Consider the following 26,986-nt stretch of genomic DNA (forward strand, 5'->3'; position numbering starts at 1 on the left):
TGCTCTAAGGAGAATTTGTAACTGTCTTTTCTTCAGTTGAAGTACCTCTTTGGAGCACTTTCCTCTGCCCAGCTGCTATTTTTCACAAGTTGGTAACAAGTACATATGTATTTCCCTCTATCCTGTGTCAAATTAGGTTATAAGTGGCAAAGAGGATCAAAAGATAAAGAGTGAAATATGTGACAAAGACAAAAGCTTCCTTTCCTTGAGAAATCAAAAAGTTTGGCTATTCTAAAGATAGTGGAAATGTCCAAAAAGTTTCACATCAGCAAGTATCCCATCAGGAATTCCTGCACCAGCACTTCCCGAAAGTGACGGAAATGCCTAGGAACAGACCAATAGAAAAAGTCTATAAATCAAGATATGTAAGTTTTTAACCATTGATATTGGTTTACTAAAGTGGTAAATATTTCAGCTACCTAAAACAGGTTATGCATAGGAAATCTGATACAACTTCACTGTTATGAAATTCTGACATAATTTAACGTAATTTCAGAAAGTATTTACATATGTCCTAAGAAGCAATTTCTGCTATCTCCTGAAGGCAGCAATTACCAACATTTAACTATGTACCATACTCATTCAACCACAGTTGGCCATTTACTGATCTTACAATGTTTCTTTTCAAGTTAAAATAATGAAATCATTCATGTTGTCAATCTAGGGAGCTTTCAGAGTTAAAGTTTCTAGCTAATATTTTATTTACTACTAGTAATTCTAGTAGTTGCATTCATTGGAATCTGTTGAAGAAACTTCAAATATCTCCGAGAAGACTGCTCAGTTAGGTTTGAACAAAACCAAGAGGTCTCAACTTTCCAAGTTTGAACTATGTCAGTTTTTTCTGTTAATCAAAGTTTCTGGATATTTTCCCATGTTGCCCTGATTTCCAAAAATATCTACTACATAAGTGTTTGGGTTTTAAAGACAGATTAGCAAGAACTTCCCCGCCCCCCCAATGAAGTTCAATGAAAATAAGAAGATTCAAACGCAAATACTAAGAATACCACCCAGCATCAGCACCCATTTTTTCAGTCTTAAGAGCAGATTCTTGGTTGAAATATTGCACTGCTTATGCAGAACAACTAAGGTATACCACAACATACAAGCAAAATATTAATATTTCCATTTCATTTTTATTAAAATTTAACACCAGCATGACAATAAAAGCAATTGTAAACTAAAAATAATGAAATCATCTTCTGAAGCCTTTTTTTTTTCTCCTTCTCTATGTTTAGAATTTAAGATTGTTTCCTGGGTTTGTGGGCTTTTTCCCTCCCCCTTCCTTTCTGGGGAGACTAGAGGTTTGAGAACAAAGCTGCTAATAGAAAACACATGGAAAAGCCCTGGAGTAAATGAAAATCTGACTCGAATTCCAAATGCCACGTATCACATACCACTGCCTAAAATTATCTGCTAAGATAAATATAAGTTCACCCTGCGTACTCAATGAACCACCTGAGATGGAAGACAGTGTTAAGTATAAAATGAACAGAAAGGCTTTAATGATATTTAAGAGAATTCCAAAACTGATCAATATTTTGAAACAAGTTGGGATGTTTCTCAAAGCTTGTGTTAGCCAACGAAAGATTAGCTCAACAGAACATGCTGCCAACAGTCTTGTTGCAGTTCTTCATATAAAATACGAACAGTTCTACTCAACTGAACAATACAATTCTAGATTTAACCATTATGCTGCTGGATTGCAGTGGGAATACCTCACAGCCAGGTTTTCCTCTGCATGAACACTTTTTCTGTTTCAAATTCCTGCCCAGGAGAAATTCGAAGACTATGAGATTTTTGGAACAGCAGCATTGTGGATGTAGTTTTGACAAGACTCCCACACATTTCCACACACAGGTAAGTCTTGCCACAAACTCCCTGTGCATAAGCAGTAAATTTAACAAGCCTGGATGCATTAGACTAGCCACACATATGTAGATCATCTGTGCATCTGGTGCAGTATGTTTCATACACCAGACTCATTATGCATGTACTACCCATCATCTCTATAAAGGTTTCTTCTATCAGCCAAGGGGAGCAACATTGAAATCAGTATGCACTCTTCACAATTACATTTACAGTAACTGTTAAGGAGTTACATTCTCAGTTAAGCATGGAAAAAAACTCTAGCTGACTAGTTGCCAAAGGATGTAAAAATCTCCTGAGGGGCAGAGAGGGAGCAAGTCACTGACACAAGCATGCACTAGCCTCTTAAATTTTCAGCCAGTTATTTCCAAGTGCTTTTTAGATATAAAGACCAATGAAAATATTTTCCTTCCAGGAACACTCTTCACACAATACCTTAACTCCTTTCATTCTTGTCTGTGGAAAAGAAAATTAGCCTGCCATTCTAAAAGTTATTATTCTACCAAAATGTATATCCTATTTAGGTCACCAAGAAGAACATCCAGACACCACACTATTCTTCTGTCAGCTCAATTTTCTTCTATCTTCTTTCTATTCTACAGGATGAAACAAAGAACAGGCTGAATAAGTGATTGAGGGATCAGTGACGGCTAATTTTTTTAGCATGAAGAAAGGGAAGAAGTCACTTACATATTAACCTGATGTGTAAATGCTCAGATTCAGGAAGTGATATAATATTATTCTGCAAGAATAATAAAAGCAACTTGCTACTCACTTCTCCAGCAGCACTACTGTGATGCAGCGTAATTATTACTTGCTCAAGAAAAAGTTAATGCTTAATATATAGAAATCAATTTCATGAAACCTGACTTTGCTTTTCAGCAAGCATATTTTTCGTTTATATTTTGAGCTAATACATACAGTTTCCATCTAGTGTTACCCTCTAGTAAATTATGATTTCTAATATTTTCTATTTCCTCAAATCACAGAATGGTAGGGGTTGGAAGGGACCTCTGGAGATCATCTTGTCCAACCCCCCTGCTTGAACAGGCACACCTAGAGCAGGGGGCACAGGAACACATCCAGGTGGGTTTTGAATGTCTCCAGGGAAGGAGACTCCACAACCTCTGTGGGCAGCTGGTTCCACTGCTCTGTCACCCTCACAGTAAAGATGTGTTTTTCTCATATTGAGGTTGAACTTCCCATATTCCAACTTGAGCCCACTGTCCCTTGTCCTGTCATTGAGCACTATTGAAAAGAGCCTAGTCCCATCATCCTGACACCCACCCTTTAGATATTTATAGGTATTGATGAAATCCTCCCTCAGTCTTCTCCTTCTCCAGGCTAAAAAAAACCCAAGTCTCTCAGCCTTTCCTCATAAGAGAGATGTTTCAGTCCCCTGATCATCTTGGTAGCTCTCTGCTGGACTTGCTCAAGCAGTTCCACATCCTTCTTAAACTGGGGGGCCCAAAACCGGACACAGTACTTCTGGTGTGGACTCACAAGGGCAGATAGAGAGGGAGGATAACCTCTCTCAATCTGCTGGCCACACTCCTTTTAATGAAGCTCAGGATACCATTGGCCTTCTTGGCCACAAGGGCACATTGTTGGCTCATGGTCAATTTTTTGTCCAACAGCACTCCCAGGGCCTTCTCAACAGAGCTGATTTCCAGTAGTTCAGCCCGCAACATGTACCGGTATATGGGGTTGTTCCTCCCCAAGTGCAGGACCTTGCCCTTGCTCTTGTTGAATTTCATCAGGTTCCCCTCGGCCCAGCTCTCCAGCCTGTCCAGGTCTCGCTGGATGGCAGCACAGCCTTGTGGTGTATTGGCCACTCCTCCCAGCTTGGTATCATCAGCAAACTTGCTGAGGTTACACTCTATCCCATCATCCAGGTCATTGATGAATATGTTGAACAGGACTGGACCCAGCACAGACCCCTGGGGAACACCACTAGTGACAGGCCTCCATCCAGGCTCTGCCCCATTGATCACGACCCTCTGAGTTCTGTTGTTGAGCCACTTCTCAATCCACCTCACTGTCCACCCATCCAACCCACACTAGATTTCACAGGGCAAAGAAGAACTTCTATTTAACTCCATTTATAAAATGACTAACACAAAAAAAGAAAGTCAAATACCTTCCAGAAATACTGAAGTAGTAAGTAAATGTCAGTACAACAGTATAATACTTTGCCCCCATATTCACTAGCTGCATAACACTGTCCTATAACAACCTCCAGCAGAATCTTAATGTAATATGATAAATTTTGAGATTAAAGAATCAGATTACTTTTAGAAGTTATGTTCCATGAAAATATCTGCCTAAATACAGCAGAAAAGTTCTATTTATGTTCTACCTGGCAAATCATGCTCCTATATAGTGGCTTGTAAATCTGGCACATTTGATATGAAGATAGTCTGTTGTGATGCTATGCAGAAGAGAACATTCTTCAAACCTCCATCTACCACAATCATAGCCAGACCCCATCAAGTACTTTCTTAAGCAACATGGCAAAAGATTCCTTACTTGTCACATCATGATCACAGTTGACAATTGGCATTTACCTATACAATATAGCAATAAACTCTTCTGAACACAAAACATAGTAAGGTAGTATGAAGTCAATAGGCCACTATCTTTTCTCCTTGAGATCACAATCAAGGTGAAATCTGTAGGAGATTGTGTGTTGGTACTATAATCCCTTGGTATTTTGGTTCTTACTGAAAAAAATTTCTTAATGAAAAGGTCTTCCTGGTCAATTAATATTGCTGTTCAAAGCTAAATAAAGCACATTCAGATTGAATTTCTAAAAGTCAAAACCACTACTTTTATTTCAGAAAAGTAGAAACTAAATCCAATCTAAACCCAATCTTCAAATACTTCTTATTGCTTCCATCTAATAGATGGAAGAAAAAAGTAGTTACGCTATAAAAACCTTGTATCTTTATGATAAAGCCATAAACACAGTGTGCATTTAAAAAAATAAAAGGTTTCTTACCATACTAAAGCTGTATTAAAGCATACCAGCTAAAAATCTTTGAAATGTTTTCCTTGAGCACATTGCACTAGAGCACACATAAGGCAATATTTCATTTCTCCTGTTTCAGGAATGCTTTGCCTTAGCGGTATCTGTGTATTATAGATGCATACTGCTTCTTCATGGGCTTTGCGTTTAGAACAGAATGGGTAATGCATGCTTCCCACTTTAACCGTTCCCTCCCAAAATCAGAATGCACAGGAACCTGAGAAGAGGAGGAAATGTGAGCATGGAAAAATACATCTATTAGCTGTGCAATTGCTTCATAAAGTAACTTTTATGTCTTTCTAAAGAGTACCTTTCCACTCAAACATTCCACTGTGGGTAAACCTAGTATCTAGTTCACCCATTAACAGTTCTAAACAATTACATCAGTCATCTCTCTGTGACTGCTGTCATAACATGCAGGCTTATTTAGAGGTTTCAGCAACAAGCCTAGTGTTTGGCAAAGATGTGAAGGGAATTTTAAGCAGCTGTCTTGCAGTCATATAGAATATTAACATTTTTAAAGGCAACTACTACTATTGAACTCTATCAGAACTGAGCCAATCTAATCACTCAAAGCGCTGGTTTCAAGCCATCCCCTAACTAAAACCCAGTTAGAATTTTTTTTTTAAATAAAGCATTATGGATGTTTATATTTTGGCTACAAATAGTTGCAGGTATTACTTCCACTCTCAAAAGTGATAGGACAAGGCAAGAGTCAGGCATTTGAAGCATTCTATATAGTAACAAGGACGCTTGATTACCATGGAAGATCTGTAACTAATGCCTATATCACCTCAACCCTGTAACAAAATGGCTGCTAACCTGAATGCTGTTTTAGGTGTGAACCATGTTCAAGCCCTCACCCGAAGCAGCCATATGGCCTTTCAAGAATCTCAGAATAGCTAATGATAGAAGAAACAGAAGATTTCCTGCCACAGAGTGATTGGCTAAAATAACTATGAGACCCTGCTTCAGCTCTGCCAAGAAGCAGCTATGACTCACAAATTATTCAAACAGTAGAGAAACACTTCCTGACTTGCCGTAAATCAAATAACAAGTATATTTTATGTGTCAGGCAGAATATAGCTACATAGACAAGTATCTTTCCCAAAACAGTGTTAATATTATTTAAAGAAAATCCAAACAAAATGGAGATAAAAATGCAGAGTAACTGAAGGAAATAAATGGTACAGAGATTATGTCTTTCCTTAGAAAAGCATATGCAAGGGTAGAGATGAATGACGTATAATACTTGGTGTATCTATGACAGTTTCCAAGCTGCAGATTCTGACTGCAGAAAAAATGTACTGCAGGCCATAACTGTAATGCTGGTTGCAAAACCAGCATTACAAAGTCTTGTGCTAAAATGACAGGATTTATTCTTCAAGAAGAGAGAGGGATAATAAAAATTAAGAACCAGTTTAAGGATTATCTCCAGTTTCCAGACTACCGAGAGAGCTGAAATGCTGCCTGGCAAAATCCTCTGCGCCACAACACAGGACAATTGTAAATATCTATTGCTCTGGAAATGTTGAGCAAATACATCACCAGTGAAAAGAAACACATCTTGTAGTCACTGTAAAAACAAGGACCTTCATTCTTAAACATACTCAAAAGAGTAAACAGGAAGCACTTTCCATCACATGCAAGGGGAAAATTTCTACTAACACAGAACATTTTCCTATGCATGATCATTTAGGAATTCCTTGGCAGATAACTTGGACAACTACTCCTTATCCTTGCCTGAAAGTAGCTAAAATAAAAAAGGCAAGCTTATTTTTTGGCTATAAATACATGATTTGCAGGTTGGATACAAACATGGGAACAATCTGAAGTTGCAGGCACATTTTCTAGTCCCTTTAACAAAAATGCATGAAGTCCATAGCTATGGATGAAAAAAAATAAGCTAATGAATAAGGTAATAATATAAATTATTAGGACAGGGTAGAATTCACATTATCTCTTTTATGCATCTGTCAGCTTAGGGCATTGAAGTTAGAATTTCTATTTGAAATAAACGTGTAGAAGTGACTGCTTTGGAACAGACTCAAGGAATTGAGTTAGACAGTTACAGTGGATGCTAAAAATGCTCTCCCAGTAAGCAGCAAAAGTTTCTAGTCAACTTCACATGTTAAGATGACAGTCCTCAGATTTTGCTGATTTATTTTTTTAAGACATGAGGGTCATGCCTGAACTGCTAAAGAACTGAAAGATGCACTAGTATTTTTTTAAAAGTGGTAATTATACATTGAGTGTCATTTTACGCTATCGTAAATAAATAACACTGAATAAACTATTACAGAAGCAATAGGACAAGTACAAACTCTATTTGGACTTACTAGCTTGGATTGGTACTGCTCACAGGTCTCTGCACTCTAGGTTCAGCTATGTTACCTTTCCCACTGTCCTCCATTATAAAACACTCTGTTCTCTTAATTTTATTTACAATGTTTATTACTTTTGTTTATTAATGAGTGCAAGACACCTTTCATATACTATGATCATCTATACAATTTTATATTGGAAAAAAATCAAGCAAAATAAAGGCCATGTTAAGAGTTTGAGGTCCAATTGCTAATGCTGCTTCAAGGAAACGAAAACACCTGCACCAGCACACAGTGGTTGCAAAAACAGGCAGACACTCCCATTTTATAATTGGTGTAATCACAGATACACAATCTCCAATTAAGCAGGCAATATCCCAGGAGTCTACGTGGGAGGAAAATATAGACTAAAGTAATCCATCTTGGAACAACCAAAGTAGGCTGTATAAAATACAAAGCATAAAACAAAATATAGTTGTTGAACAAACTATTCAATTACTAAAAATATGTCAGCTGACAACAGTGACTCTTCTGAGGAGAGATTTATGATTTCATGCAATAGTCCAGGGTATTTTAGAGTAACCAGGCACTATTTACTACAGATATTATTGCTTACATGAATTTTAAACTTGTTTCATTATGTTGGTATTGTTTATGATTACTTGTTATTGTGGTAGTAGAGACATTATATGATGAGGACTATTTAAATGCCTCTGCTGTAGAAAGTAACATCTATATATCAAAAAAAGTAACTCCCCAATATAGTATTACAATCTTCTAACACAGCAATACATTCAGAAAAAAGTTACATCCCTCCTCTTCTAGTAGTCTTTCAGAGTCAATTATCCATTACTGTAAATTGATATCAATAGCAAAAAAAGTTACACCCACCCTTCCATTCAAAAAGCTCCAGTATTACAAATTTGAACATGCCAGGAGGCTTGATACTTCGGCTTTTGCTTACAAAGCAAAACAAATTGCAACAAAAATTGTTCATTGCGCATGTTCAACCAATCATCTAATGAGACCAGGACTTCCTAATGTATTATTTGTAGATGCATAGATGCTTCTAGTGAATTCTGCTCTAAAAATTCAGTGTATTACTGTTTATTAGTATAAGTTACTCCACAATTGCCTATGGGATTATATTAATTCCCATGTTACAAAGTCAATAAGCTCTTGCTTTCTCAGTCATTTATTCTGTATCAGGATCAGCCTTTGAGATCCAAATGTAGTTGCATTTGTTAACTAGTAATATACTTCAAAGGTGTGGGGGTTGGGGGGGGAAATGGACAGACATAAGTGGAGGAGTGGTGGAAGTGGAGAAGATACAAGAAAAAAAAAAGTCCTCCATTTCCCACAGCATGAGTGAGAGGAAGACATGTTTGTATTTCAGAAAGAAAATAAGTGCCCATGAACCCATCACAGGGCTTAGGATCCCCCTAACGTATACCAATTTCTAATAAAAATATAGGACAATTTTTTCGTAGGTTGGTTGCTTGCTTGTGTTGGTTTGTTTGGGTTTTTGGTGTGGTGGGTTGTTTCTTTTTTTCAGGACTGCATGGTCATCTGAAAAGCACATTCTTGAAATGCAGTCATAAAACCTACACAAAATGGTCTTTAAATTCATGGTTGTAGCACATATACTCAAGTTATAACAGACTGTTAAAAATCAACCAGGAACCATGACCTGCCTTTGATTATAAAAGTCAATGAAGAAAGTTAGTTCAGAGCATGATTTGATTAATACATGCAGAATCTACAGTCTAGCAAATCTTAGGAATTATTTTTCAAACGTAATTTTGTAAATTCAACCATTTTCAGCTGTTCAACCTGTTCCTCCTAGTAGCTCCTAGCAAAACAAAGCAACACATATAAAACAGGCTGCTTAAGATGAGGGTTGCCAGATTTTGATCTTGTAATACCACCTACTAAATAGGATATAAGTAGAGACCACACAACAAGGTTCAGGTCAGAGGCAATGGTAAGCCCCACACATGGCACAGCTCTGTCTGTCTTTCTGTTTTTAAACAGACTGGATCTTGTCTCAGCTCTGCAGAATTGTTGATGTGATTCAATGGTCCCTTTTCCACAACCTTTAAAAATGCATATTTGCACAGGGACATGCTCCTAGAATGTCTTCAGTGGAAAGAGCAAAGAAACATAAAATCTGTAAGAGCTATTATTAACTGAGGGCTCTGGCTGGGCTGGAGGCTTTGCAAGATCAAGAAGTTCAGTATCTGCATTTGCTGAGAGCTCTACGATTCGGTATCTGAATTTTCAGATTAGTTCTGGCACAGGATAAATAAATCCAGCAGCCACCTTAGTCTTGATAATTGTTTACTTTTGTTGATGGCAAGCACAAGTAAGAAGTGCCTTTGCAGATGTCATGAGAGTCATACAGGCTGCAGGTGGCCTGCTGACAGCATTTGTGGACTGCTAGTTAAGACCTAGAAATTAAGATGGGAAGAGTTTGTAGCCATTTTCTGTGCCTACAATCTGACTTTGAAGTGCAGCCCAGTCTAGATGATACATGACTAAGGCTGTTTCTTTACTTCTGAAACCCACAGGCTTTATAGGGAACTAAATTACAACATTCAAACTTCCTCATTATATTTGATCATACATTCTCTTTTCTACTATGCCATCACTTAAAGTAACAAACTAACATCACCAATGCTTATCTAAAACACAGAATTCCTTCAAAGTTCTCAACCGAAGATTTTAAAATTTTGATCTTTAGGCATTTCTTCAGATGTCTGATAGCAGGGCCAGACCTTAACTGAAGAACTTTCTAATTCTAATGAGATCGTGCTTCCAAGACAGTTCTCAGTTCCGACTTACACAGTTTAGCTTCATTTGATTTCCTTTAATCCTCTATGATCAAGACACTTTTTTTTTTTCCCTTTCCCTAAGCTTCATATGGACCATTATAAGTTAGGGAAGGGGGGCAGGGAGAAACCCAAAGAAACCCCAGAATCTTTAATAATGAAATGGTAAATACAGGGGAAAGGCCAAGCAGTATAAGTTACTCCTCCTTATATCAGGGCCAATCCCATTCACCTCAGTGCCGCTGGTTTTCTTCTTTACTTATTCAACAAATATTTTGGCTAAAATTTGGAAATTTCAATTTTTTTAAGTTTACTCAACTAGCTAAACAAACCTAAAATCACAAAATATGAGAACAGTCTCCTTTCTTAAACTTTCAGTTCAGAACCAAAGCTGAAAAAGCTAACAAGTCTCATAAGTTGAATACAGTTAATGAAGATGATAACATTTCAAACATTTTAATTTACAAAAAGGATCCATCCAAGTTCGGTTTAAGAAAATATATCAGCTTCAAGGCAACCCTGAATTCTCACTTGTTATACATCTTGCTTTGCATCACAACTACATAAATGATGAAAAAAAATTACATAATTAGCAGTAAAAATAAACTTATGAAACAACTTTTTAAAAACAGAAAACCAAAACACATTGAAAACTTCATAGATTTGTCATGGCCTTTGAAACAAAAAGTCTTACATGAATGTTAAATTTAATCCTCTCATCCTCCGTGTAAGGATATTCCTACCACACCTCAAATCAAAACTGAGGGAAGAAAAAAGCACACAACTTGACCAAGATAACAAAGCATAGACTTGTTTTTATCCAAGACAGCTCATACAATAAAAAAAGGAACTGAGTCTTAATATATCCCATGGCTAGATCTGCATCATCTGCAGTAAAATATGCTTTAAATCAAGAGCTTTGCTACAATTTTTCAAAAGGACAGACGCGTCTGCTCTGCCACCACAGATTTTTAAATGCATTATGAGATTTTAAGTCTCCCGATAGCTTATGAGGATTTGGGACACAATCTGTAGTTGAAAAAAATAGAAAAAAATCAGGTATGAAATTAAAATTCTAATTTGGTCCAATTTTTATCTTTAGATAAAATAATTTTAATTTTTGCATTTACTTTATTTAGAACTGTTAATATAACGGAGCTTCAAAAAATTTGCACCATATCCTTTGTCTTGTGCTTTAAAAAAACCCACAAACTTTGTAGCAGCAAATATTTTACTAACTGGCATAACAAACTTGGTGGGATTTTCTTCATTCATTATTATGTATGTATTCTAATTATTTTAAAGGTCAATTACTTTTTGGTTTAGTATTATTTCGGTTTAGTGGTAAAATGTAGCTATTCAACTATTTACAGTACTGTTAATAACGGATTATGTAGTTTCAATTTTACTCCTTCGATGTCTCCCTTATATTCTGTATTATCTACCTGAATACATGACTGTTTTATTTTAGTTCTAGTGTTGCCAATTCCTACAATATTACTTTTTGTTCATGGCTTCTAGTGCTTTTCTTTATATCCCAAATATTAGAATCATGCACAATTTATCTCCTTAAACAATGTTCTTGTTCTGAATGTTACAGAGGAAACTTGAAAAGGTCAAGCAAATCTTCAGCTTCAGGAAACTCAAAGGAAAAAAAAAAAACCAAAAACCTCACTGTTGCATTATTTTCTCAAATATGATACCTTTATGCACTTATGCTTTTTTAAGAACCAGATTCTTCCTTGTGAATAGATTTTGAATTAATGTAATTCTTTCACCAAACCAAAAGCATAATTAAATGCTTTTGATAAATCCTACAAAGGATCCAGAACACACTCTCACTTCAACAAAAAAAATTGTCCTTTCTCCATATTGCGTATTTCACAGTTAAGTACCATATAGCAGCAAAAGCAGATAACCATGCCTTTTTTTCTCCCTCCTAAAAGCTATGAAAAATATTTTCAGTAAAATGGCGTATGCCTCATGTCATACTTGTCTTTTTCATTTGTAGATTTATGCTCTTTCTATACAACTTAGCAAGAACACGTTGGAAACTTACTGTGAATCCTGAACTACAACTTCAAAGCAATACTGAGAAGCATACCATCATACCAAGAGCACAGTATAGAACAACTACTTTGCAGAAAGGAAACAGGAAATATGGATTGTGGAGGGAAGAAGAGTATGTTCATAAGACCTTTTCTATAGCCCATGTTTTCCCTCAATCTTGATAAGCTTAATTTTTTACTGTTTCTTAACTTTATCCTCCAGAGAACAAATCCTTTGCATAACTGAGTCACTGTAGTTAAAACTGCACTATGAAATAACGACCTCTGAAATATTTTCTGAAGTCTTACTCCTTCGATTTTTTTTTTCTTTTAATGGGAACTGGTAACACTGAAAGAATCTTGCAAATAATTCTGAAGTGATTTTAACAAAAGGAGTTATTTTAACACAGCATCTACAGTAACTGATGATGTGGCACAGAACCTTTTTTTTTTTTAACTGGCAAATCAGAAGAGGGGCTAAGGCTATTATTTTGCCTTGCCTTCCCACAAGGCAGCTCACCACAAAATATGGCTTAGAGAGATCTTTTGTTCCTCCAGCTGTGTTAGACTATTTCTCAGATGATTTCACCAGCACAATAACTTGCTGCCCTCTACAACCTGAGCTTCACAGACCTCCAAAGAGTAAGTTTTCTCAGTAAGCAGGAATAAAAACAGATTGTGTTATTTTTACAGTTAAGACTGATTCATGCATGTTATATAATTTTTAGCTTTCAGCTAGTAAACTGCTTACAAATACAGTTAACTAAGCTTTGAGTTTATTACAGATGGTAGAGAATCATGCTTTTAAGATTTCCTGTTTTCTTTCAACTTTGTAAATATGCAGTTTATCATATTTTGTGCATACACCTTGCTTCCCCCATTATCAAGTTTCACCTAACGTGATTCATTGTTTTAAAGCTAGTTAAGTTCTTACTAAGACTTCTTCATTAAATATTTCTATCTCCGCATCTCCGCTTTAAGACATCACCTGCAAGCCTGGTAGGACAGCTACATTTCTACCAAAAATGCACTCAGCTACAGCCAAGGTATAAGAAAAGTCCCCCAAAATACCAGCTCCTCTCTCTCCATAAAATCAGCAAGAGATTTTGGTACCTATTACTTATCATTCCATTTGAAGTTATGATAGCACTCTACCTGTCCACCTGGCAAGTGGATCAATTGCATGAAGGCCTAAGTAAGCTTTTTCCTCAAACTGAGCAGGACTTTCCTGAGTTGTTCCTCCTGGTTTCTAGGGACTATTGTGGCACTGTGAACCACAATTATTAATTGGAAATTTTGTGACACCTAGTAGAAGTGCTGAGAGAATAGAACTAGAAGGTGAAGCTAAAGTTCTGGACTGAAACTGAGAGGGAGGAATGGGAATCAAAAGGAAACCAAGAACACGAAATAGATTGTATAATACAATAGATTGTATAAGAATCTGTTCACAAAAAGGCAGAATCAAGTAACAGAATTTAGAGACAGATTTTATGTAGGTAAACACTGCCAGCTCTGACTACAAGTATGGTAATAAGGTATTCTTTCAATATACACTGCCTGAAATCTGAAAACCAGTTAATTCCTCCTGGATCACAGTATTGCTTCTCAACCCAGCAAGGGCCTGCAAAGTTTATCAGCATAGTACATTTACACAATGCTTGTAGAGTATAGACATATGCTCTCTGTGTAGACATATTTCTTCCATTTACTTAGATTAGCTCAGACACCTGATGATGCTATAAGGATATGGACACTCTGGCTTTGCTGAGGACCCATCTACAGTGGGGTTCTAAACAACTGACTCCATCCAAACCTGTTCAAGATTTTAATCAGTTATGAAACTTGATTAAAGGAGCATTCAAATACAAATGATACAAAGTTAAAATCAGAGTTAGACAATACCACAAATTATTTCACCTAGTCATTGTCACACACGGGCTGTGGTCAACACAGGAGGATTATGAGGATGTATTAAATTCCATGATTGTTACTACTTTTTTTTTTCCTTAGGATTCTCTCTCTCATTCAATTTGTAGAATACTTCATGCATTAGGAATTAATCACCACTATGAAGCATAGGAAATTAGCATCTGTAAATCTTATCTCCTTTGTTACCAATTAATTGTTTGGTAAAAAAATATTAAGAGCATCAAGAAAACAAAGAGGGTCCCCTGAAGAAGAAACATGAACGACATTCTAAAAAAACCCTGAGAATATCTGCTTTCCTCTGCCTCAGGGTTCCCACACTGTATTTAAGCAAAGTCTCTTAAATTTTTTTAATTATTTATGCACTTTGACCTGCAATGTTACATTTCGACTCATCTGTTGTTTAGGTTGAACAGCTTGGCATGATTCACAACTCTAATTCTACCAAATTATGTAGTCAGAGGAACCCTATTAAGTGCTCTAAAATGTTAGCCTGGCTTTGAGAACCAGAAATTTGACATGCAAAATTACTTGTTTTTCACAACATCAGTACTTCACATCAGAAAGGTGCTTGGAAGGTTAATTAGTTTAAGTCTATAAAGAACATACGATTACAGAAGCACAGGAAAGCTATAAAGCTTTTTACCAAGGAAAATTTTACATAATGGGAGGTACACAGTAGTTGAATTGTATTTTATTTAATTGACAGGAACAGAAAAAAATTTTTGTCATCACTAATGCATTCTACTGTCAGCCATGTTTTGCAGAAAATACTAGAATGAAACATAAAATGCCACAGAACATACAATCACCAATGTCATGTAAATTTCTATTTTACATAAAATACAGTAAAAATAATCTTTCCCACTGTTCTATTTAAAGGAACAACCCTGCAAATACCTCACCTTAGCTGACAATATATATCTTCGACAAAAATAACTTTAAAAGCAAGGACTACAGACATAAGCCATGGCTTGGATGCTAAGTAAGACTAGCAAATTTCTTCACAAGGAGTGTAGTACAACATTAACTTGGGTTATTTAGAGAGATGCTGGAATTCCACGCTTGAAAATTTTTCAAGGCTCACCCAGACAAAGTCTAGGCTGAGCTAATCTATAGGTAGAGCTTCCAAGAGCACCAGGCTGGACTACATGATCACCAAAAGTCCCTTACAAACAAGACTTCTATGATTCTATGATATTTACCATGCATCACTTGTGCAGTGCAAGTTCATAGACAGAATAACTAACACATTTGCAAAAAAAGTTTTCACCTTGACAGAGTTTAATAAGGCCAGCTATGTGTTTCCAAAGGTCTGAGGAAGAAACATTACTCATTTAAAACTAACTTGTAAGGCTGATACTTAACCCATTACACTGGAAAAAATGCAACATCTCAAATGTCCAACAGAAACCCTGAACTATACCACTTTTTACACAGATTCCTTTTGCAACTTCTCTGTAATAAATTAAAGTGAGAAAGGAATGAAGACTGGGATTTTTTTTCTACTCCCGACTGTTATGGTACCCTTCAGTAATAGGCATAGCTACAGTAACAGGTAGAAAGCTGTTCTTTGTCTTAAGTCAGACAAGAAAACTTATGTTTACTTCAAGGATGGTGTATTTCTTTATGGCTGTTCTCTTGGAAGATAGAGATTAAAACTTGGTGTTGCTAATAATGTTACTGACAACATTGCAAAAACCCCAACCCATTATTCTATCTTATATTGCTGCTTCTTAAAGCTGAAATTTATGTGATTTATTTTATGACTATTTAATAAACTTATTTTTCTTCCTCATCAACAGGATACAAGATACAAGTTTAATTATGGGGATTCTGAGCCAGCTATCAATCATTCACCTCCTGTGGTCTGCTATGGTCTTTTGTCAATATGAAGACTATGATTTTGAGGACGAATATAATGAGGAGCCAGATCACCAACAACCATATTATTTTAATTCAAATACAGAAGCTGAAGTGCCCCACTTTCCTTTTCCAGTTGAGTGTGCCAGAGAATGCTTTTGTCCACCAGCTTTTCCATTATCAATGTACTGTGATCATCGTGAACTTAAGACAATACCAAATATACCTAGTCACGTCCAACAACTTTACCTGCAAAACAATTATATTGAAGCTGTGCCTACAGGACCATTCACTAATGTTACCTTCTTAAGAGAAATTAACTTCAGCCGCAACAAAATTAAATCTCATATGATTGACCATGGTGTTTTTGCCAAACTTTCAAGCCTAGTGCAACTTCATTTACAACATAATGAATTAGAAGAATTTCCATTCCCACTCCCCAGCTCTCTCGAGAAACTCCTCCTTGGTTTCAATAAGATTTCTCAGTTATCTGGAAATGCAATGGAAGGATTACCTAACATAACTATGCTTGACCTTTGCAATAACTTTCTTGACGACTCGGTACTCAAAGGAAAACCCTTTTCAACCATGAAAAATTTAATGCAGCTCAATTTATGCAACAACAAATTACTGACTATGCCTCCTGAACTACCATCATCACTTATGTATCTCTCTCTTGAAAATAACTCAATTTCTTATATTCCAGAAAACTATTTCAAGAGACTTCCAAAACTCATTGCTCTAAGAATGTCCCACAATAACCTGCAGAACATTCCACACAACACCTTTAATCTACCTAACCTTCTAGAACTTAATCTTGGGCATAACAAATTGAAACAAGTATTCTATATTCCAAGAAGTTTGCAGCATTTGTATATTGAAGACAATGACATTGAAAGTATGTTGATGGTTGTAATTCTTTAAAAGCAAAAAACCCTTAGATTTTGGTGTTGGTTGTGGGTGGGGGACAATTCATCTTATTTTCCATCCAAAATTAAGAACTTTTAGCCTACACCTATCAGAAACATCTCTTTTGTTGCGTCCTTGGTTTCGAGGACCTGCCACCTTACAGCTTCTTAGATTATGTATAAACCAAGCATAGAATCCAGCAGTCATCCAAATTTACATGTTGTTCAAGAGATACTCTGATGTCCTTAGCAGCGAGGTGAGCTTAAGCCATTAGTGTTCTTAACTAACCTGTTCACGTGGCACTGACCCAGAGCTCATACATGCCACTTTTCAGGAGCAAATGCAGCTATGTAGCTTTTGATCAGGTTACGGTACAGGAAGAATATCACCCCATTTTCTTCAAGATGCAGTATAAACATATCCTTAGTTGAGACCAAACCAGTGAAATTAGAAAAGATTTTATTTTTGCACCTTATCCCAAATTTGCAATTTTTTGTAAAATTCAATACCAATTTTTCATATAACAAGCTAAAACCTTTTTGAAAATTGCTTCTGATTAGGCAATTGATAAAAACATACAAAGAAAAGGAATTATGAAAATGTTCCGTTCACATATAATAGTAATTACAAATTGTATGGTAGCCATATTTATTTTTTGTTTACTCCACAACCTTATACTTCACAAACCTCAAAATTGTTGTTACAGTCATGTACAAAACAGATTTAAAACACAGGGAAGGATTATATTAATGCTGTGCACAGCAAAAATATTTTCCATTTCAAATTTCAAAACATTTACCTTTCACAATAGGTCTTAAATATAACTTCTCTATATAATAATTAATATTTCTCTCTCTCTTACAGTCATAAATGTTACTTTGATGTGTCCATCTATTGATCCAATGAACACCAACCAATTAACCTATATACGGGCGGACAAAAATAAGCTTACGATTCCAATAAGCACATATGCATTCTTTTGCTTCCCTCACATTCGAACCATTTATTACGGTGATCAAAATGTTAATGCCAACAAGTCAACGCAGCTAAGAATACCAGTGTTTCGACGATTTTTAACACCAGAAGAATATGATGAAGCAAGGGACAATCATGAAACACATGATCATGAAACTGAAGAAGATCATGAAGCAGAAGACAGCTACTTCCATCCTTACTTTCAGTGAAGCAATCATTGTTAATGAGTATACATGGAAACTTACTTAGTTGTGGGGGATTCTAATCCATTTTAGAATAGTTGAATCATTTGGGATATTTAAGATACACCTATAAAGTGCAGACAGGATTTCAGTGTAGGTAAATGTTTATTATTGATGTAGCAAACAACATAATACTAGGAACAAAGCTCACTCACCTCAGCATTAGATAGCACTCAGATATATATAACCTGGGTCGATGATGTCCACCCACCTCAGGTGGGCAGCCTAGGTTGAAGAAAATTGACCTCAAAAAGCACCTATGTTCTAAAGTGATTCAACTTGCAAAAATGACTAAAACACAAATCAATGTCATGATCAATAGGAACAAGTGGATGAGGCCAAAAACCCATACAGCTATACATCCTGCTACTGACAGCAGTAGAAAATAGACACACTAGAGAAAAGAATAGGAAGGTAAGATCACAAAAATACTTCCACAAGGTTCCTCCACATCTTCCAGAAAGATAGATCTTTCTTCTTAGTATTTCTAATTGGACAGGAAAATCACAAATTATGAGTTTCAAATCTTCCTTACTATGTTTGCAGTGTCCTGACAAGGTGTATTATAATACTTACTTCTCAGCTTGTACCTCTTTCAAAGGAGATTTTAGCTGATTAGCAACATAGGCAATAAACTACCTTTTGTCAAAAGTCTTAGGGTCCATGGAAAAAGGATGTGCATTAATACAACTGAACCATTAGCATCTACATTCTACCTGTGCTTTAGTCTATATTACTTTAGAAGGCACCTAAAAATGTAATGTAATCTTCCTATTAGAATTGTTCATCAAGTAAAACAGGTACAAATAGTAGCATTGCAGGTTTTTTAAATTATTCATTTAGACTATTCCTCTGCATAGCTAATACCAGTTAGCTTATTTTGCTTTAAAGTAGAACAAAAATTGCTTTAAGCAATCTAAAGAAAAGTACTTAAATATTTAAGCTATGCAAAGTTTTTTATTATGTCTTATGCCTAAAAACAGATCCAAATAACTACAGAGCAAGATAGTATTATAGGGCACTTTACTGCTTTTGTTTTATTTTTCAGCACTTTTTTCTGTAAATCTCTGTTAGCAGTGAGGAAGAATCACCATTTTCAACAGGAAAAACAAATTAATGCCAAAAATATAACCATATATCATACTACCAATTTTACATTATACTTTAAGTGTGGAAAACTAAAAGGCTATATAAAAATTATTTGAGCAAATTTGTATTAGAATTTCTAAAATGTGTCAGACAGGTTTGGTTTTTTCTCTTACAACCTCAGTTATTTTTTGAAGCCCATCTTAGTATATTCTGGCTTCTGATGCAAAGACTAGAATTTTAACAAAAATGGAAAAAACATAATGATACTATTTTTTAATTAAAAGAATTTCCTCATAAGGCCATAAAGATAACCCTTAAGAACAACTGGTTGTAAAAATTTGTGGATACAGAAATTATTGTATCTTTCTTAAGTTGTGGGTCTTAGGTCAACTAACTGAAGAAATGCTATTCTTTCCTCCTTCCCCTTTTTCATATCTACTTTCTGATATAATATTCATGGCAAAATATTTTATGGTCCCCTCACAAATTGATAGCACAGCAGAATTTATCTTCTTTAAGAAAAAAGTTATTAACTTTTATCAACCTCAAGTACCTCTGGCTTCATGACGGAGAAATATATGTATACATTCAATACTTTATGTATACTATACTCTTATCACAAACATATGTACATTATATATACATATATTTAAAGATAAATATCTATTACTTTATAGTTTTATTAATATAGAATCATAGAATAATTAAGGTTGGAAAAGACCCTTCAGGTCATCAAGTCCAACCGCTAACCTATCACTGCCGAGTCCACCACTAAACCATATCCTCAAGCACCACATCTACCCTTCTTTTAAATACCTCCAGGGACGGAGACTCAACCACCTCCCTGGGCAGCCTGTTCCAATGTTTGACAACCCTTTCGGTGAAGAAGTTTTTCCTAATGTCCAACATAAACTTCCTCTGGCACAGCTTGAGGCCATTACCTCACGTCCTATTGCTTGTTACTAGGGAGAAGAGTCCAAGCCCCGCCTCGCTACAACCTCCTTTCAGGCAGTTGTAGAGAGCAATAAGGTCTCCCCTCAGCCTCCTCTTCTTCAGACTGAACAACCCCAGCTCCCTCAGCCGCTCCTCATAAGACTTGTTCTCCAGACCCTTCACCGGTTTTGTTGCCCTTCTCTGGACACGCTCCAGCACCTCAATGTCCTCCTTGTAGTGAGGGGCCCAAAACTGAACACAGTACTCGAGGTGTGGCCTCACCGGTGCCGAGTACAGGGGCACAATCGCTTCCCTGCTCCTGCTGGCCATGCTATTCCTGATAGAAGCCAGGATGCTGTTGGTCGTCTTGGCTGCCTGAGCACACTGTCGGCTCATGTTCAGCCAGCTGTCAACCAACACCCCCAGGTCCTTTTCCTCCAGGCAGCTCTCCAGCCACTCCTCCACAAGCCTGTAGCATTGCATGGGGTTGTTGTGACCCAAGTGCAGGACCTGGCACTTAGCCTCGTTGAATCTCATACCGTTGGCTCCAGCCCAATGATCCAGCCTGTCCAGGTCCACCTGCAGGGCCTTCCTCCCCTCCAGCAGATTGATACTTCTACCCAGCTTGGTGTCATCTGCAAACTTACTGAGGGTACACTCAATCCCCTCATCCAGATCATCAATGAAGATGTTGAACAGGACTGGCCCCAACACTGAGCCCTGGGGAACACCACTCGTGACTGGCCGCCAACTGGATTTGACTCCATTCACTACTACTCTCTGGGCTTGGCCGTCCAGCCAGTTTTTAACCCAGCACAGAGCGCACTTGTCCAAGCCGTGAGCAGCCAGCTTCTCCAGGAGAATGCTGTGGGAGACGGTGTCAAAGGCCTTACTATAGTCCAAGTAGACAATGTCCACAGCCTTCCCCTCATCCACTAAGTGGGTCACCTTATCATAGAAGGAGACCACTATCGTGAGGCAGGACCTCCCTTTCATAAACCCATGCTGGCTGAGCCCAATCCCCTGGTTGTCCCACATGTGCTGCATAATGGCATTCAAGATGAGCTCCTCCACGACCTTTCCCGACACCGAGGTCAGGCTGACAGGCCTGTAGTTCCGCAGATCCTCCTTCCCACCCTTCTTGTAGAGGGGCGTCACATTTGCTAGTTTCCAGTCATCTGGGACCTCCCCGGTTGACCAGGACTGCTGATAAACGATGGACAGTGGTTTGGCCAGCTCCTCTGCCAACTCCCTCAGTATCCTCGGGTGGATCCCATCCGGCCCCATGGACTTGTGAACATCCAGTATAGTATATTAACCTTAGGGAACCTTTATTACTTCCCATCTATTTCAGAGCTTAAGAGAACAGTGCACAAAATGCAAATCTAAATTAATACAATCATTTTTGAAAGGCTTGCTCAGCTTTAAAAATGAATACTTCAAATATAGTATTTTATATTTTATCACAAACTTTCTGCTTTTTGAAAACATTTATGAAGCAAAGCTTAGCTGTAAAGTAGAATTGAAGATATTGCCATTGTCGCAACTAGTTATATACATTTCTTAAAGTTTAAATATAAGTCAAACTGATAATTATTGAAAACTTTAGAGCTCTCACTACATTAAACTCATTCAGATGGAACACGAGAACTGTGTTACAAGCAGAACCATCATAACTCACTTTTCATGGCAAAATATCCTATATGTAGCAAATATAATGCTATTCTTTTAAAAAAAGACTTTAGGGTAGCATTAAAAAAGAAACTTAAATATAGAGAGTAACTAAAGAGAAATAGAAAAGAAGAGACATCATGATGCTGCTATAAATCTGTGGCTCACCCATGCATTAAACACAGTATTTATTTCTGAGCCCTTCAGGTAGCTATAATCTCTACATTCAGCATAATCAGAAAAGGATCAGAGAAAGGTAATATGGTCCCAAGGTAAGGAGTGGCTTCTATATCAGCAACAAGGAGTAGGCTAAAACTCACCAGTTCAGAAAAGAGATGGCTAAGGGGAGATATAGGTAATACCCACAAAATTATAAGTTGCATAGACAGCATGGGTCCTGGGCCCCCCAGTTTAAGAAGGATGTGGAACTGCTCGAGCAAGTCCAGCAGAGAGCTACCAAGATGATCAGGGGACTGGAGCATCTGTCTTATGAGGAAAGGCTGGGTTTGTCTAGCCTGGAGAAGAGACTGAGGGGCGACCTTATCCATGCTAATAAATATCTGAAGAGTGAGTGTCAAGAGGATGGGACTGGACTCTTTTCAGTAGTGCCTAAAGACAGGACAAGCTGGAATACGGGAAGTTTCACCTAAACATGAGGAAAAACTACTTTCCTGTGAGGGTGACAGAGCAATGGAACAGGCTGCCCACAGAGGTTGTGGAGTCTCCTTCCCTGGAGACATTCAAAACCTACCTGGATGTGTTCCTGTGCCCCCTGCTCTAGATGTACCTGCTCAAGCAGGTGGGGTTGGACAAGACGATTTCCCGAGGTTCCTTCCAACCCCTATCATTCTGTGATCAGCTGCTCTAGTAGAAGAGCAAGGAGTCAAATGAAGCTAATATGTACAGGTACAAACTAGACAAACAGCAGTTTGTAAGCACTGAGTAGTCAGCCCATCAGACTGCATGCCTGAAAACACAGTGGATGCAGCAGCAATTTTATATGTGGTTTCAAGGGAAGACTCGATAACTAATTGTATTTCTTGGAAGAGATCCATTATAGGTTGCTAAACAGAAAGCACCACAGGTACAAGAGTGCTGAGCTGGAACTAGCTGGAGAATGGAAGAACATTTGGAGACAAGAGACAAGAATCATACATGCTTGTTTGTCCTATTCTCAGTCTTCCAAAGCCCTTGCTTATGGCCATAGTTGGAGACAGGATATTGTAAACTAACCTTTACTTTGAGTTCCACACCCAGTTCTATGGTCTTACTATCCTGGACTATGGTAACATGTTGGTGTTGCTGTTTATTAATAAATGCTTATTGCTTTGATATAGTTGAATTTTAAACTCTTTGTTAAGCATTACCAACTACAGTTATACGCCAAAGAATATTCTAGCTCATTAAATTTGGGAACTGCATGTCTACAATACTTCATGTTGCAGTGTTCTATAGCAAACACCCTTACTGATTCAGGTACACAAAGTAGCCTAGTCATGTAAGTGTGCAGTTCTGTATAAATCACATTATACCACTATATAACCACATAGAATTTGGTATCAAAACATATTTTCCTCACATTTGCTCTGGCATTCATTATGAATCTATTTTCTGAAAAAGATGTATTAAAATGCTATTTATTTTATCAGTAACAGCAAGACCTAACAAGTATCAAACAGCTTAATTAGTTTGTTTACAGCAGTCAGTAAATACAGACACAAAGCCTGATCTGGTTTATGACACTGTGTCTGTATTAGCAATTCATGTGAAGCACTAGGGTGGATCAGTAGAGCAAAACACTTGTGATGAGGCCATGGACCACTCTTCTTTGAGGGAGAGGAGCTTTACTTCGGACTAGCCCCAGCCACTAATTAAAATCCATTAGCAGCTGCAGCACATCAGGTGCACCCCTGAATACATACATCTTCTGGTTTGTTACATACAAAAAGAATAGTCTACATACTTCAAAGAGCACTGTGATGTGAATCAAGGTGCAGTAAAAGTTGGTGTTAACAGGAGATTAGCCTAAAAAATGCACTCCTGATCCTAATTAAAACAGTAACAGAAACATAACCAGAAACACAACAACTGAGAAAAATGAAATCTCAGTTCTGCTTTCAGCTTTGGACAAACTATTCTGAAAAACCATGTTTTCAAGTCTTATCTGTGTAAACAAGGATGGAACCTTCTTGAACGCTAAGGTAAGTATCAGGATTATCCAGACTACATAATAGTTGGGAAGGTTGGAATACAGCACTGTAGAACATCTTGATACCCATGTACACCTACAGGGGAAAAGCTTCACAGATTTCTGGAAAACAGTTATGAGTAAACTTTAATCCACAAAATCGAAGTGCTCAAAACTACAAAAAACTAACAAACAGAATTACCCCCTCCCCCCAAAAAAAATCTATAACACAAGAGGCTATTGTAAACATCAAAATAATCAAAGAGAAATAACAATAGTTTGATCCACCTGGCTACATTTCTTCCTTCAGCTTCAAAACAGTGGGAGTATATTTTGCCTTTTTCCAATTTTTGTTGGTGGTGGTATTTAATACTTATAAGGCTTAGATTTTGAGATACTTCAGTATTTTGCTAATAAAAGTTACATAGATTAGGAAAAACTCCTTAGTAGAAAACAGATATTTTACATTTCCAGTTTTCTGACTTCTTTTAACATATCCCTGTTCCACTTTTAAAATATGAATCCATTTCCTTCATTTCCCAACTTGACCATTACAAGCAATAAACATAGGAATTTCCTACTGAAAAACACGACACAAGTACATACTATTTTTTAACAAAAAAAAATTATATACAAAAAAGATTTCACAATCATTTTCCAATACTAATGCAAGAGCACGAACTTTCCAGCTCTAAACCAAATTGTGTATACACAGTTGGAAATTCTGGAAGTCAACAAATATACACCTTTATCATATAATGTTTTAAGCTATTTTGTCCAAAATTTATACTTTTGACAACCTAATTAATTTAAAAGGAAAATATATAATACCTGAATCTCCTAATTCATTGCATCAGTTCATCTACAGAGAAAAAAATCTCAGCCTTCCCCCTATTATAAAGCACAACATATGGAACATATAGATAAATATGACGACTAGCCATAATCACAGAGAGTAAAGTAGATGCTATGAGTAACATAAGGAACAGATAACTGGAACATAGAAACAAAATACTTAAGGCCAATGAATCTTGGAGCCCTGACTCTAGCATCCCTGTAGACATAGTCATGACTCTCAGCAGATGTTAAAATTATAATGAAGTAATATCAATTCAGGAAGGAATTTGAAGCAATTTTAATAAATTGAGGCAGGTTGGCTTTGATTCAGGATATAACTGGTGATATATAGGCAAAGTTCAGGCCAGCATACCTTCAGAGGGGTCTGAGTAAATAGCAGGAAGTATTATTACTCCAGTTACCATTTGTATTTGTTAACTGTAGTTTAATTTCTATTTACTACTGTGTGTAATTTTTAAAATGTGCTTTATTCACAGTAACTGATACAAGGAGTCTCTTTTTCCAGAAATGCAAGGAAAAAAGGTAATGTCTTCAGCTTTAAAAAATTCTGATTATAAATCAGAAACATATGGAACAATGTTCATACAATCAGTAGATCATTTTTCAGCTGTCTTTATTTTGCAGCTGGTGGCTCTAACAGTGACCTAAACTTAATCTAATTCACTTAGCCTTGGAAATAGTTGCAACTTTTCATAAAAATACTGGAGGTACTTATGTATAACTATTTAATCTCTGGTACTTTTTTGGTCATTCTGAGTCTTCAGGAATGTTCTAATCCTTCTCTGTAAAACTTAATGACCATTTATTTTACATTTAATACTACCTCCGAACCCTCCTCCATTTATCAAGGATGCTGAATTTAAATATACTTTGCTTAATATTAGACAAACACTCTCCTACCGTATCACTTTCAATGCAATTTCTGTGCACTGCTCACAAACAAACCAGGAGACTGCTTCTTCCCTTTTGGGTACCCAAAAGGTTCCTCTCTTTTTGTTCCCTGAATGAATGCAGCCCCAGCATAAGCACAGATATTAAACTGCCTTAAAACTATTTTCACACTCCTGTAACAGGATCTCAACAAAAAGCAGAGGGGAATGCAGGAGTCACAGAGAAGTTCCATATCACACATACACATAGTCAAAACGTGCAGCTGCACCATCAAAGAGAGAAATGTAATTTTAGAAGGTAAAATTAATCAGGCCACAAAGTCAAGCAGAAAAAGCCTGTATTTTAGAAAAAGAAAATGATGTAGAGAACAATCCAGAATACTTAAGTTATTTATTTCCGGTTAAAAAAAAAAAGAAGAAAATAAAAACCACAGACACAGAATTCAGCTTTAACATCACTTCATGCCTCTGTTCTATAACTGTAAGTCTATGTTTCACTTCTTGCAGATTATTTTGCACGTTATCAGGCTGGTACAATAACTACCTTTTACTCTATAAAACCTTTTCTATTTTATTTATTCTAATTCAGAGCAGCTGGTCAACATTGTGAAGTGTTTAATCACACTTCAAACAACAGATATGCTAAGGAATATTGAACATGTTACCTTCTACACAGAGAAAAAAAATAACATACAAAAGAAAATTCAGCATTGTGTCTAGGTCTATAAATGTCCTGAAGTCTTTAAAAGCTTTCCTAATTTGTCCCCATCTTGTTCTGTCACAGATAGATTTCTACCCAAGAGAAGACACTGATTTTTGAACATTCTGTATAAGTGATTCCCAATATTCATCAGGCATGAGGAAGCTAAGCCATAATCCATATTTTCTTTCTTCCAAGAACACTGAAAAAACAATAAAACCCTGAAACTGAAGAACGTGCCAATATTGTCCTTTAGCGACTATGATACAAGATGAAAGACACTGTTTTTAAGCAGCTGCAAAAATGTATTCTCTTTGCCTAAAAATAGAACAAACCTTAGTATTTAAGATTTTTTTTAAATCTCAGTTTTCTTTTTTTTTCTCCATAGGAATAACTTGATAGCAACCTTACTGCACTCTCTCTAGTGCTGCCTCATAGCCCCATTAATGCATGCACCCCAGAGATAAGGCCCTTCCCCACCCCACCCCTTCTCCACCTTTTTCTTCTTCCCTCATCCTGCTAGTTTTCTGCGTCCCATTGACAATCAAGACTCTATACAGGCAATGACAGTCCATGCTTCCACATAATTCCTACAGGCACTCTAGAGAAGTAATTTCCAACCAGGTCAATCAGTTCTTCAGTGCC

At 36.8% G+C, this 26,986-nt stretch overlaps 2 protein-coding genes across 14 annotated transcripts in view; one reads left to right on the plus strand and one right to left on the minus strand.

Annotated features, from left to right (window-relative positions):
• Window positions 1–26,986, minus strand: part of CENPP (centromere protein P) — a 173,062-nt gene that overhangs the window by 108,791 nt on the left and 37,285 nt on the right. The gene's annotated exons all lie outside the window — the stretch shown is intronic.
• On the plus strand, window positions 12,430–19,218 carry OMD (osteomodulin). 2 transcript variants are annotated; one of them, XM_075095483.1, is made up of 3 exons: window positions 12,430–12,752; window positions 15,829–16,784; window positions 17,660–19,218. In XM_075095483.1, exons 1-3 carry the CDS (start codon window positions 12,523–12,525, stop codon window positions 17,977–17,979), a joined length of 1,506 nt encoding a protein of 501 aa, XP_074951584.1. In that variant the 5' UTR covers window positions 12,430–12,522; the 3' UTR covers window positions 17,980–19,218. The 2 variants fall into 2 exon arrangements, with proteins under 2 accessions (XP_074951584.1, XP_074951583.1); XM_075095482.1 differs by having other exon boundaries at window positions 12,439–16,784.

This window comes from Phalacrocorax aristotelis, chromosome 6, assembly GCF_949628215.1.
Source record: "Phalacrocorax aristotelis chromosome 6, bGulAri2.1, whole genome shotgun sequence".
NCBI classification, from domain to species: Eukaryota; Metazoa; Chordata; class Aves; order Suliformes; family Phalacrocoracidae; genus Phalacrocorax; species Phalacrocorax aristotelis.